Source organism: Lutra lutra, chromosome 7, assembly GCF_902655055.1.
Source record: "Lutra lutra chromosome 7, mLutLut1.2, whole genome shotgun sequence".
NCBI lineage: Eukaryota > Metazoa > Chordata > Mammalia > Carnivora > Mustelidae > Lutra > Lutra lutra.
The window spans coordinates 53127592-53141940 of NC_062284.1; the positions used below are offsets into that span (position 1 = coordinate 53127592).

General features: G+C 36.7%; 1 protein-coding gene across 4 annotated transcripts in view; it reads left to right on the forward strand.

The window, feature by feature from the left end:
- SLC12A6 (solute carrier family 12 member 6) overlaps positions 1-14349 on the forward strand; it is a 91637-nt gene that overhangs the window by 38533 nt on the left and 38755 nt on the right. For 2 of the 4 annotated variants that reach the window (XR_007128466.1, XM_047735339.1), the window contains exon 2: positions 9741-9785. The exons of 1 other annotated variant lie outside the window; for it this stretch is intronic. Coding sequence is in view for 1 of the 3 variants with exons in the window: in XM_047735339.1 (XP_047591295.1) it covers positions 9741-9785 (45 nt within the window). In the remaining 2 variants the exon portion in view is untranslated. Of the gene's footprint in view, positions 1-9738; positions 9786-14349 lie in introns of all 4 variants that reach the window. One more of the 4 variants, XM_047735341.1, reaches the window with a different exon arrangement.

A 14349-nucleotide genomic window follows, 5' to 3' on the forward strand; every position in this document is an offset into this window, starting at 1 on the left:
TGGTGTTTTTACTGATCACTGTTCGTTCCAAACATTATTTTATTGATTTGTAATTTAATTATTTTATAAATATCTTGTTGTAATTTCCTAATTTATTTTCCTGGATAATGGAGAGTTAATTATATTACTAATATTCATTCTTATACCTACTTTTTATGACCAGCATAATGTAATAGAAAATCAGAATCCAGGTTCAAGCCAGTCTTTGAAATTTACTGACAGCATATCCTGGCCAAACCATTGAACCTAACTTAGCTTTAGCTTCTTTATAGGTGTCCTACCTATATCACAGAGTTGTCATGGGAATCAAATGAAGTATGTGAAAATATTTTTAAAACTGTAAAATGTTATTAAACATAAAATGCCATTATTACTACCATTCATTTTTAGTTTCTTAAGTTGAATTTGGCTCTTCAACTAATTTGTGAGTCTTTTTTAAATTATTATTCATTTGAAAAAAAATTATTATTCATTTGAGAGAGAGAGAGCACAATCAGTAGGAGAGGCAGAAGGAGAGGGAGAAGCAGACTCCTTGCTGAGCCAGGAGCTCAACATGGGGCTTGATGTGGGGCTGGATCCTAGGACCTGAAGATCATGACCTGAGCTGAAGGCAGATGCTCAACCATCTGAGCCACCCATGCACCCCTAGTTTGTGAGCTTCTTAATGTCAGGAAATACCTTATTCTCATTCTTTGATCTTTTGCAGTATCCATCACAGCTTTTGGTGTATTTAAAATTTACTGAATTAAGTTATTGTTTATTTGAATAGGAGTCATTAATAAACTTGTGTTGGGAATATAATATAGACACTCCTGGACAATTACTATTGCAATTATTTTATCAGAAAGTCCCAAATCATATGTTATTGCATATTTAGTCCAAACTGTCAATGTATAAAATTTCAAAATAAGATGGGTGACTTAAACTATTAGTGTCATGTGACTGTACATTTTTAATCAATGTGTATACCAAACCAAAGATTCACCCATATTACTTCTGTACACCATATTACTTCTTAAGTACTATTGTACTTCAAAATGTTTAAAGTTCTAAAAAAAATATCTCTTGCTACCTAAATTCTAATTTAATCATGATTATTTGCAACACTAAGTTTTTATTATTTTTCTTAAGGATCATTCCATGGGTCATCTCAATTTTCTTAACAGTTACCTTTTACTGAGTATCTACCATATCTAATCCTCACAATAATTTTCTGTGGTGTAGTATTATTCTTGTTGCATAGATAGTAAATAAGGCTAAGAAATATTAAAGCATTTTTGCAGAGTTACACAAATAGCATATATAAAGCTAGGATCTCAGCTGAGCTTCATCTGCTTCCAGATCCTGTGTTCTCTTTTCATTGCGCCTCACATTTGTCCAGAACGGCTGCACAGCTGCCCCCTCTCCCCACTCCGTTCATCATCACCATCATCACTCTTCTCCCAGCCTCCCACACTCAGGAAACAGCAACCCTGTGTGTCTATTGCTCTTGGAAAAAACTTTGACTTGTTTCTCCACACCCGATCCCACTACCTCCCGTCAGTCAGTGTGCTAACTTTGTGAACCCAGCCAGTGAACTCTACTCACCAGCTCTGGTACTTCTGACCCTATCCAGACTACCATTACCTTTCCTTGGGTCATTACAAAAGCCTTCTGTGTCCTACTTTCTCACTTGCCTCCTGCAGTCTGTTCTCCAGACAACAGCTAGAGTGAGCGTGTTAAAGCTTAAATCAGAACCTTCCCATGGCTTTCTGAGCTCACTGAAGTAAAACCCAAAGTTCCTCACTGTGTCCCACAAGACCCCACTGTGTCCTACAAGGACATGCACCTGCTTCAGGGTCTTTGCACCAACCATTCCCCCTGCCTGGAATGTTCTTCCTACAGATATTTGTATGGCTAGCTACCTCACTTCGGGTTTCTGGTCAAGTACCACATCTGAGAGACATTTTTTTTTTTTAAAGATTTTATTTATTTATTTGACAGATCACAAGCAGGCAGAGAGGCAGGCAGAGAGAGAGGAGGAAGCAGGCTCCCTGCTGAGCAGAGAGCCCGATGCAGGGCTCGATCCCAGGACTCTGAGATCATGACCTGAGCCGAAGGTAGCGGCTTAACCCACTGAGCCACCCAGGCGCCCCTGAGAGACATTTTTTAGACTTCAGTAGCTAAACTAGCACGCAAACCATGCCCCCACTAATCCTTCCATTCTCTTATTCCGCTTCTCGATATGTTTTAGAAGTCATCACTCTTGACATATATATTGCTTTTTGATTATGTGAACCTCTTTAGTGGCAGGGGTTTTTGCTACTGCATTTCTGGTAGTTAGAATATTATTTAAGGTGCTCAAAAAATTTTATTAAGTGAACGAAAAGAACTACACATTTAAAGTAACATGGACATGGCCTCTGAAGACAAGCTCAACAATTCTCGTTGTGGAAGATCTCATCACTCTCTCCACCATGGATTTCACCATCCTCAGTACAGCCATTACCATGTCTTCCTAAGACTCCTGCAGTAGACTCCTAATTGTTTCCCCCGTTTTCTGCTCTTCCTCCTTCCACAGTGCATCCTTCAACTATTAATTGAAGAGTTAATCAGACCTGTCTTGGGGCTTTTAAAACTTTCCAGTTGTGTCACCTCGCTTTCATAGTAAAATTTCCACTCTTCACCATGGTCTGCAATACTACAAGCAGGTATCTTCTACCTAGTTTGAGAACTTTTTAAAAAAAAACTGCTTTCTTCCTCATTGTGCTTTAGCCACATTAATGTTTCCTAAACATGCCAAGGTTATTCCCATCTTACGGTCTTTGCTGGCTACTTCTCTGCCCTGATCAGTCCTCTTCAAGATCCTCACATGTCTGTTCTCTTTACATGCAAGTCTCACTCATAAAGGTTACCTCCTCAGAAAGGCCTTTACTGTTCACCCAATCCAAACTAGCTTCCCTATTCACTTAATTTGGTTTATGAAAATTTATAAAGAAACTAATTTTGATTATAATTTTCTTTCATTCTTTTAAGATTTAATCTATTTATTTGGCAGAGAGAGACAGTAAGAGAGGGAATACAAGCAGAGTGGAGTGGGAGAGGGAGAAGAAGCAGTTCCTTCAGAACAGGAAGCCCTATGTGGGGCTCAATGTGGGGCTTGATCCCAGAACCCCTGGAATCATGACCTGAGCCCAAATGCAGAAACTTGACAACTGAGCCACCCAGGTGCCCCAATTTTCTTTTATTCTTTATCTCCCCATATCTGCATGAGAACAGGAAATTTGTTTAGTATTTGTTGCTCTATCCCTAGCATGTAGAACAATGTCTGAGTCTTCTTAATCACTCATTTAGGTGAATCAGTGAATGAAGATTTAGAATAGTCATCTGGGCACTTTATAAACAGCAAAATCTCAGGCTTTTCCCATGAGATCAAGTCAATTAGGGCTAGTTATATGATCCAGGAATTTGTAGTTTAACAAATAACTCCAGATGATTCTTTTGACTGGGCAAATTTGGAGAATACTGGCTTAATAGTAATATTGCTAAGTGAAAGGAATAAGTAAATGGCAGTGATGATTCAGGGAGTTATCATTTAACCCTGGTATACTGAAATGAATTTGTTGAACATTTCCCAGAGTGTATACAATGGAACACTGGTTACATAAGATGTGTGGTCATGAATGAGTTATGTCTTCTGATATATTTAAGAATGCCAAATACTATATTCTTTTGGAGATTTGTTAGGCGGCCATTAGCATATTAAAGGGTCTGAGAAATTAAACATTATAGGAATTTACTTGAGTGTTAAATATGTTTGCCAATTTTCTTTACCACCCCTCCCCCAAATCATTTTCTCACCAAATATCTATTAACATACTGAAGAAAATTCATGGTACAAGAAATACAGTACTTGGTTCACAACTACAATAGCTTATTCTCTCCATGATTAGCTGTCTACACAAATCACTTGCATGACTGATGGTTTGGACTAGATAGAATCCTAACAGAAATTATGGTTTTTGGCAGAAGTATATTCTATGTATCTTTTTAAAAATATGTTCTTACTATAATAAAAATTATATAATATATAGTTTATAATATATAATATATATTATATAATATATATTATATATATAATAATATATAATATAATAATAAAAATCCTTCAGATAAGGATCTTTTGATTCTCTTTTGTTGGGTAGGCTAGAAATATAAAAAACTAATGATTTATTAACTTCTGTATGCATCGCTTTACATTTCCATCTCACAGATAAATTATTTTGCCTACAATTGCCTTATGTTTTTCACCTACTTCTTTATTTAAACCCAATTAATTACATGTAAATTTTTCTAGATCTTTCTGGTCTCATTGCAATAAGTTTGAAATGTATATAAAGAAGATAGGCTTTTTCAGATTTTACCTTATTTCAGCTTGATTTCCTTCTTGGGTTTCCCACTATAATAGGTACCCATATAGAGAGGCAGAATCTAGTAAGTGTGAATGTTAGCATAATTATCTTTGATTCCATTTTTGATCCACTTTGCCTAATTCTGAGTCAGAAGGGTTTCTTCTCATAATGTTACTTTGGCTTTTTAAAAGTTGGAGTCCAGGGGCGCCTGGGTGGCTCAGTGGGTTAAGCCGCTGCCTTCGGCTCAGGTCATGATCCCAGGTCCTGGGTTCGGGCACCACATAGGGCTTTCTGCTCAGCAGGGAGCCTGCTTTCTCCTCTCTCTCTGCCTGCCTCTCTGCCTACTTGTGATTTCTCTCTGTCAAATAAATGAATAGAATCTTTGAAAAAAAAAAAAAAGTTGGAGTCCAGAGAATTAGGAATGTGTTAAGACTAGTGATTTCAGGTATTTTGTATCCTTGTATTCAAGGTTTGTCTAGATAATATAGACTATAATGAGCCTCTTGTCCTCATGCATATGCACTTGATCATGCCTACTTTTTCTAGATAATTAGGCCTAACAGTTTCCACTATTGATTGTGTTACTTAATGAAATTACTGATACTATCTTTAATGAAGACTAAAACCTGCTACGCTGAGTTTCAGATGCAAGGTACAAGCTAGCCTTTATTTGCTTCAAATTCTCTACCAAGAATGGTAGATGAAGTAATTAGCAAAGGAAATTCAGAAAAAGGTTATTGCTATGGGCAAAACTAAGGGAGATAATAAGGCTCTTCGGAAAAACTATTTACAGAGGCAATTTTGCAAGCTGGTACCACCCACAATCATTTTTCTCTCTATTCTCCAAGGCACATGACAAGAGACTAAATAAAATCTCCATTCTTTACCATTTACCCAGGATAAATGAAATATACTGAGAAAGTGCCCATTTATAAAACTACTATATCATTTCTATAACAAGGAAATACTTTCAGGTCATTTTTCTGATTGTATTTACATGTGAAAAGGTAACGTGCTTTTATTTGAACTACCATTTTTGACTGATAGGGTATCAAAGGCTTTTGAGTATAACCTGGTATAACCTTTTGAGTTGTAACCTGTGAGTAGCTTAGTTTATAAAGGCCATCAAAGGTAAAAATAGTCATATTATTGGCAAGTTGTTTCTATTACAGGAAGTAATTTGGTTAAAATAAATGTCATTTTGAGTAATGTGTAGGACAACTCCCAGTCTTTGGCAGACTTGGGTGTGCCCTCACCAGTGACATAGCAGGAACAATGTTAAATGGTAGAGTTCATACATTAGACAATAGACAGATGACATAACAGACATATCTCAGAGCAGTATTATCATGTTGATTACACAATTTGGACTGCATACCCAGAAACACCCCTCAACTTAAACCCATTTACCAATTGTGATTTTTATAGGCATGGCTAATTTCATTCTCATGGATTCTGAATCTGTTTACTCCTAGATTTGCCCTTGTTTTGGGTTTTATGTTTATCAGTGAAGTACTGGCAAGTTCTTGGAGATTAGTCTTCAAATTACCAAAGAAGTATTAGGTAAAGGTTGCCCTACATTCCTTCAATTATAAAAAATGAAAAACAGAAATCCAAGTTGAACTTGCAGGGAACTACACAAAGAGTAATTTCTACTCATCTCAAATATAGGAGGGTGTTCAAAGGAAGAGGCCTGGCCTGTGTAGAAAATGCATGTATGGCATGTGCGCACAGCTTAGAAGACAAGAGAGTATATAGTATAGAAGGAGGTAATTTGTAAGAGAAAAATTGTATTTCCCCATCTAAAATCATATCTGTTCTGCCCAAGTTATCTGAGATGTTCTTCTATTTTTACTCATAGACTCCCTGGCAATTCCAAATAACTTGTTTTAGGCTATTTTTCTTTTCTTTTTTAAGATTTTATTTATTTGACAGAGATCACAAGTAGGCAGAGAGGCAGGCAGAGAGAGAGAGAGGAAGCAGGCTCCCCGCTGAGCATAGAGCAGGATGCGGGGCTTGATCCCAGGACACTGAGACCATGACCTGAGCCGAAGGCAGAGGCTTAACCCACTGAGCCACCCAGGCACCCCTAGGCTATTTCTCATTTCAGGACAAAAAAGTTAGAATTACAGAGTACCAAGAAACATGAAGATAGGTCCCCAAAGCCTAAGATTATCTCTCTAAGCTTTCTCTTTTGACAGTAGTGTGCCATGTCTTTGGCCACTTACTAACAGCATTCATCTTCTGAACTATAAATATTCTTTAAAGATTTTTTATTTCTTCATCTGAGAGAGAGAGCAAGCAAAAGCATGAGCAAGGGGAGGAGCAGAGGGTGGGAAAGAAGCACACTCCACACTGAACAGGGAGCCTGATGTGGGGCTAGATCCCAGGACCACAGAATCATGACCTGAGCTGAAGGCAGATGCTTAACCAACCACCCCTCAACTGTAAATATTAAGAGAGTCTAAGATTTGCCCCATCCCAACATACATAAGAGGCATTCCCATTAATGACAGTGTCTGAGAATCATAATCTTAAAACGGATTATTGATATTATTTTAGGGAGAAAAAATAGATGGTGCTGGTAATTTTTCAAGCTTTTCCTTTGGAATCACTAGAGTAGAGCTAGATGATGACCATAGTTATTCTGGTTCTGAAACTGTGATTTTTTTCTTAAAGATTTTATTTATTTATTTGACAGACAGAGATCACAAGTAGGCAGAGAGGCAGGCAGAGAGAGAGGAAGGGAAGCAGGCTCCCTGCTGAACAGAACCCGATTTGGGGCTGGATCCTAGGACCCTGAGATCATGACCTGAGCCGAAGGCAGAGGCTTAACCCACTGAGCCACCCAGGTGTCCCTGAAACTGTGATTCTTTCTCTACTCTTCCTTCCATGCTATACCTGCTTCTCTATAATGATAGGGCCTAATTTATCCCCTGTGTGCATGTGTGTGTGTGTATGAGTGAGAGAGAGGGAGAGAGAGAGACAGATGAATCCAATACACTAACATATACTATAGAACTGTTATTCCAACTTTGTCTTATGCACAAACCCATATTGTTTATTTAAGTAAGAAATAAGATGAGTTTAAATTTGAAAACTAAGTATCCATTTGGTGGTATGTTGGGGAAAACATCTGAGAACATAAAAATTTAGAATATCTTTTTAAAAACCAAATTAAGGAAGAAAATCTAAAAATATATTTTAAAATGTTCACATAACATTTAAAACTTTAGTTGTATTAACAAGGTTTCTACCTTATTTCCTCCTTGATTAGAGTATGTAAAGTATACTATTAATATGTTCTGTACATCAGAAACCAGAATTTGTTTAGTATTCTGATTGGTTCTTTTTGTACGGGATGCTTAAAGTGTTAGATTTAATTAAATTATGTATAAAAACCATTATTATGAACACCATTGGAAGTATTATTTGAATTTTGTTTAAAACAATAATCCAGGACACCTGGGTGGCTCAGTTGGTTAGGCAGCTGCCTTCTGCTCAGGTCGTGATCCCGGTGTCCTAGGATTGAGTCCCACATCGTGCTCCTAGCTTGGCAGGAAGCCTGCTTCTCCCTCTGCCTGCCGCTCTGTCTGCCTGTGCTCGCTCGTGCTGTCTCTCTCTCTCTCTCTGACAAATAAATAAATAAAATCTTTTTAAAAATAAATAAATAAATAAAATAAAACAATAATCCTAAATCTTTTTTGTATCTGGGACCTCTTTGGCAGTCTGAAGTCTATAAACTCCTTTTCAGAGTAATGTTTTAAAATGTGTAAAGTATTACACATGCATATAAATATATATATAGGATTAAAAAGAACCCTATTAAAATACAATTATCAAAATTATTAAGTTTGTGATCTAATGATATAAGTACTTTTTTAAAGATTTTATTTATTTATTTGACAGAAAGTGAGATCACAAGTAGGCAGAGAGTCAGGCAGAGAGAGAGGAAGAAGCAGGCTCCCTGCCAAGCAGAGATCCCGATGCAGGGCTCAATCCCAGGACCCTGAGATCATGACCCGAGCCAAAGGCAGATCATAACCCACTGAGCCAGCCACCCAGGCACCCCTATAAATGCTTTTTTATCAGTACATTGAAGAAGACCTAGTAGCCTTTTAATTACTACCATAATTTCAAAGTAGTATTGCACTTAAATGGTATTAAGAGATATATATATATAAAACAATTACAGTGTGATATGAAAAATCGTACTTATTGTTGACAAAGCACAGGTACTTTTATGTAGTTTGTTTCTGATGTCATACTTGCAGAAAATACTAAACTTCAGTTACAGGTTAGTGAAAATAAAATTGCAACCTTCTCCCCATTGTTCACAGACCCCCTTGTCTAAAATTACTTCTGTGGCCCAGACACATTCAGGGAAGCCAGATGTAATCCTCAGTATCTCAAGAGACTTAATCTTTGAGGAAACTGGAGCTCAGAGTCTTTTCCATATTTAGCCCTTAATGGTTTTCAAACCTTTAAAATAACCATGTGGTTAGTTGTTAAATGATGATTGTCAATATCTCTTGCATTAGGAACTTGGCTTATTGCCACTAATTTTATTATAGATTAGAAGAAGTAGATATTAATAAAAGCCAGTTTAGTCATTTTATCATGAAGTCGAATCAGAACATACCTGCTGGTAGTAATGAGTTCTTTACTTATGTCTTGACTTTGAGCTGCTATGGCCATTTGTTTCTTTGGCATTAAAGAGAAAATGTAACCCATGTGGTAAGCCCCAAATCATTCTACTTTATTGAACTTGTATTGCTTGATCTTAATTATCTTTTTACGTAAGATAATTATCTTAATTATCTTTTTAATTTACTTTTTTCTCAAAATTTCATTTAAATGCAATTATACAAAATTTGTCCTGCTTCTGGCTTATTTTCAAGGTTCATCCATATTGTAGCATTTTCTTTTTATGACTGAATAATATCCCATTGTATGTATATACCGCATTATTGTTTATCCATTCATCTGTTGAAGGACACTTGGTTGTTTCCACCTTTTGGCTGTTGTAAATAATGCTGGGATGTACATTGTCATACAAGTGTCTGTTTTGCATCCCTCTTTTCAGTTCTTTTGAGTATATGCCTAAGAGTGGAATTGCTAGGTCACATGGTAATTCTGTTGCTTAACTTTTCAAAAAAGCTGTGTGATTATTTTTTATAATAGTTTATTCTATTTATATTATCCTTTTATTAATGTTTTTTGAGCATTAAAAAACTTTTTTTTTTTTTTTGCTTATTTCCTTCATTGACTTTTGTTGCTGATTTTTAAGAAATTATTTGTTTTGGTCATTCATTTTTTTTCTTTTCTTTTCAATTGTTTGTTTTTCAGACCCGAGTCAGAACTCCATCACAGGGGAACACAGCCAGCTGTTAGGTATAGTATTACTGTGGGGATTGACTTTCACTAAAGTAACCCTTTTCCTGCCTATACTAACAGACATTACTCCCACTTCTAATTCTATTTTCTACCCCCTCCTTTTCTGCTTTCCACTCCTCAACTTTTTTTCCTGCTGTTTGCATTCCCAACTTGGTAAGTTTTAGGAAACTACTTCTGAAATTTATTATTAAGACCGAATGTAGTACATTTAAAAGTAATTTATAGAATCTGTTTTTAAAATAAAATCTGTAAGAATTAGAGCTTCTTTGTTCCAAGATCGTTTTGTCAAGAAGATACTATAATACTCTATCATATCTTGGGCTGTGTAGCTACTTTGTCCTTTTTATTATTTTTCTTGGTCTTTTAATCACCCTAATTTTTTAATTACTGAAAGTACTTCATGGATAGCAAGAGCTTAAGAAAGATGTAGAAGTTGATGTTCCAGTTCTTTATCTGTTAAATAAGTGATGGAAATAAATTTCTTTCTTCTAGGAATCACATATTTTAAATTTCAGTAATTTAACAGGAATTGCACAACATCTCAGAACTTACAAATTTTAAAATATAGAAATAAAACATGCTCTGGTGAGAATTTCAGACAATACAAAAAGAGTATGTAAGGAAAGTAAAGTCCTTTAAAGTATCTCTTCTACCTACCACTTCACCTCACTAACTGGGGAAATCTTCTAGAAATTTTTATTTATACATTTTCTTATTATATATGACTATCTTCTTTCTTTTTTCTGTCCATGGAGTTATACTCTGCAGACTCCAGCTTCCTTTCTTTCACTTAACATTTTATCTTAGACACATCATTTCAATACATAAAGATTTGCCTATTCCTTTGTTTGTTGAAGAATAATAATCCCTTGTATTCCTGTGTTCTAACTTTACACAGCCAGTTTCCTATGCTTGACTACTTATTTCAAGGTGTTTTACTTTTAAAAATTATGTTACAGTGAACATCTTGTACATATATTCTTGCATTCTCATTGCCAATATATTTGAAGGAAGAATTCCTAACAGAATTCCTTGGTCAGAGGGTATACATATCTTCAGAAAGATACATCCTTATCATAAAAAGCAGATACCAATCTTGAATTTTTTCTTTCTCTAATAGATGAAGATAACATCTCCAGTTATTACTTGGACTTTTTTAATCATGAGTGAGATTAAGTGCTTTTAAATATATTAACAGCCATTTTGTGTGTATGTCTTTTGATTTGAGTCTTATTTTTTTTGTTGTGTTTTTTTGTTTTTGTTTTTACTGGAGTATAATTAACACACAGTAGTGTTATATTAGTTTCAGTTGTACACTATATTGATTGGACAATTCTGTACATTGTGCAGTACTCTCACCAGGATAAGTGTAGTCACCATCTGTCACCACATAGCATTACTACTGTATTATTGACTATATTCCTCACGCTGTACTTTTCATCTCCATGACTAACTTATTTTATAACTGGGAGTTTGTATCTGTCTTTTTTTTCTATTAAAAATTAAGAAAATTTATTTATAGTTCATATTGCAATGTTACATTAGTTTCAAGTGTACAACATAGTGATTCAACTTCTGCACAAATTTATAACCTCTTTTTTCTCACCCATCCCACCCACCCACCTTCTCTCTGCAACCCACCAGTTTGTTCTTTGTATTTAAGGGTTGTTTTGTTTGTTTGTTTGTTTTTTCTTCTTTGATGGGAGGGGCAAAGGAAAGGAGAGAGAATCCTTTTTGTTTGTTTGTTTTGTTTTTTGTTTTGTTTTGTTTCTGGTTTTTTTTTTTAAGATTTTATTTATTTATTTGACAGAGATCACAAGTAGGCAGAGAGACAGGCAGAGAAAGAGAGGGGGAAGCAGGCTCCCCACTGAGCAGAGAGCCCAATGCGGGGCTCGATCCCAGGACCCTGGAATCATGACCTGAGCCGAAGACAGAAGCTTTAACCCACTGAGCCACCCAGGCGCCCCTTGTTTCTGTTTTTTGACAGAGAATCCTAAGCAGACCCCACACTGGGATGTGGGGCTCAGTCTCACAGCCCTAAGATCATGACCTGAGCCAAAATAAAGAGTTGGTTGCCTCACCAACTGAGTCATCCAGGTGCTCCTGTTTTCTTTTTATATACAACTGTAAGTGAAATCATGAGATATTTGTCTTTCTTTTCCTGACTTCACTTAGCCTAATGTCCTCTAGGTCCATCCATGTTGTTGGGTGGCAAGACCTCGTTCTTTTTTATGGCTGAATATTCCATTGTGCATATAATACCACACTTTATCCGTTCATTTGTCGATGGACAATTGCATTGCTTCTGTAGTTTGGCTATTGAAAATAATGTTGCAGTAAATACAGAGATACATATGTCTTTTCAAATTAATTTTCTTTGGGTAAATACCCAATAGTAGAATTGTTTGATGATATGGTAATTCTATTTCTAATTTTTTGAGGAACCTCCATACTGGTTTCCACAGTGGTTGGTCCAATTTACATTTTCACCAACGGTGCATGAGGGTTAATTTGACGCTTTTTTGATTTGTACATTGCTGAACTTTTTGCTATTTGAGTATGTGCAGAGCAGCTGTGGAAAGTATAAGCTATCAAAAAGTCCAAAGTAAGGAAATTACTTGACTTGTTTGCTTATTACAGGTTCAGGGTATGAGTTGATACTCCTTTTCTGCTCTTTCTTTGTTAAGGACATAAGTTTCTGGGTTTTTTCTTAAGATTTTATTTATTTCAGGGGCATCTGGGTGGCTCAGTGGGTTAAGCCTCTGCCTTCAGCTTGGGTCATGATCTTAGGGTCCTGGGATCGAGCCCCGAGTCGGGCTCTCTGCTCGGCGGGGAGCCTGCTTCCCCCCTCTCTCTGCCTGCCTCTCTGCCTACTTGTGATCTCTCTCAGTCCGTCAAATAAATAAATAAAGTCTTAAGAAAAAAGATCTTATTTATTTCAGAGAGAGGGAGTGAGCAAGAGAGAGCATAAGCTGGGGGAGATGCAGAGTGAGAGGGAGAAGCAGACTCCCCTCTGAGCAGGGAGCCTGATGCGGGGCTTGATCCTAGGACCCTGAGATCCTAACTTGATGGAAAGACAGATGCTTAACCAGCTGAGTCACCCAGGTGCCCCATAAGTTTCTGATCTTAGAAATTATCATTTCTTTGAGAGAGTTTATGTGCTGGAACAGTAACTCACCTCCTAAGTACTCAATAAATATTTGTTAGGTAGATGTTTGACATAAACATTTGGCTAGAAATCTGATCACAAGGGTCCTAGCCTTGTGATATTGAGGCTGTCACTATTCTCTTTTTTTAGAGTTTTATATTTGATAGCTTATTTACACTGTTCAATATTATTCATGTCTGTATAAAAATTTCATATTTGGACCAGGAATGATTGAGATTTTATTGAAAGATTTAGGCAGACCATGAAAAGTACATTTCTCTCCTAAGCTATTAAATTGTTTCTGTCTCTGATACATGCTGACAAGTAGAGAAATTTGAGAGTAGTTTATCATCTGCCAGGAACATGTGTGTAATGGAGGTAGGGAAGGACTTAGCTAATGAAATGGACAGTCAGGGGAGCTGGTACCATTCCAGTGTAAGCTGGATTTTGTTTCCAGTGAAGCACTCGTACTAAAAGATAGTGAGTGAATTGTGGGCAAAAGAAATGGTATATGATTGTGAAGACTTCTCTTAGTATTAGCTAAAAACCCTAATATTTGCAAAGAGATTACTCCAGACATTAATCTCATTTGGCAGCCTGTATTTGCATAAATTCCTGGGAATTTATCCAGAGTCATCTGGCTAGATTCTCAGGTAAGTTCATCTTGCTACCCTGAGTGCTCCCTCTTAGGTTCGTTAGATAAGGTTATAGTCTCCTTTTTTCTCATGCTCTTAATAACTGCCATCTTCTCTGTCCTAGCCTGAATATCTTTCCTTTTCCTTCTTTCTTTCTTTCTTTCTTTCTTTCTTTCTTTCTTTCTTCCTTCCTTCCTTCCTTCCTTCCTTCCTTCCTTCCTTCCTTTCTTTCTCTCTCTCTCTCTCTTTCTTTTCTTTTCTCTCTCTTTCTTTCTTTCTTTCTTTCTTTCTTTCTTTCTTTCTTTCTAAGTAAGCTCTACACCCAGCTTGGGGCTTGAATTCAGGACCTAAGGGTTGCATGCTCTACTTACTGAGCTGGCCAGGCACCCCTCTGAGTATCTTTGTTTAAGCTACAGCCTCAAAGGCCTTAAAAGGCCAGGTTATTTAAAAAAAAAAAAAAATCCTCAAAAGATGGAAGGGTGATTTTTTAAATTATATTTTCTAACCATCATGCAGAAGGGGCATTGGTAGCTTGAAGTAAAATCTTGCCAGCTCTTGGGGCACCTCGATGGCTCAATTGGTTAAGTGTCTGCTTTTGGCTCAGGTCATGATCCTGGGTCAGGGTCCTGGGATAGAGCCCCAAGTTGGTCTCCATGCTCAGTGGGGAGCCTGCTTCACCCTCTCACTCTGCCTCTCCCCCCACCCCCGCCCCAGCTTGTGCTCTCTCTCGCTCACTCCCTCTCTCTCAAATAAATAAAATCTTTAAAAAAAAAAAAAA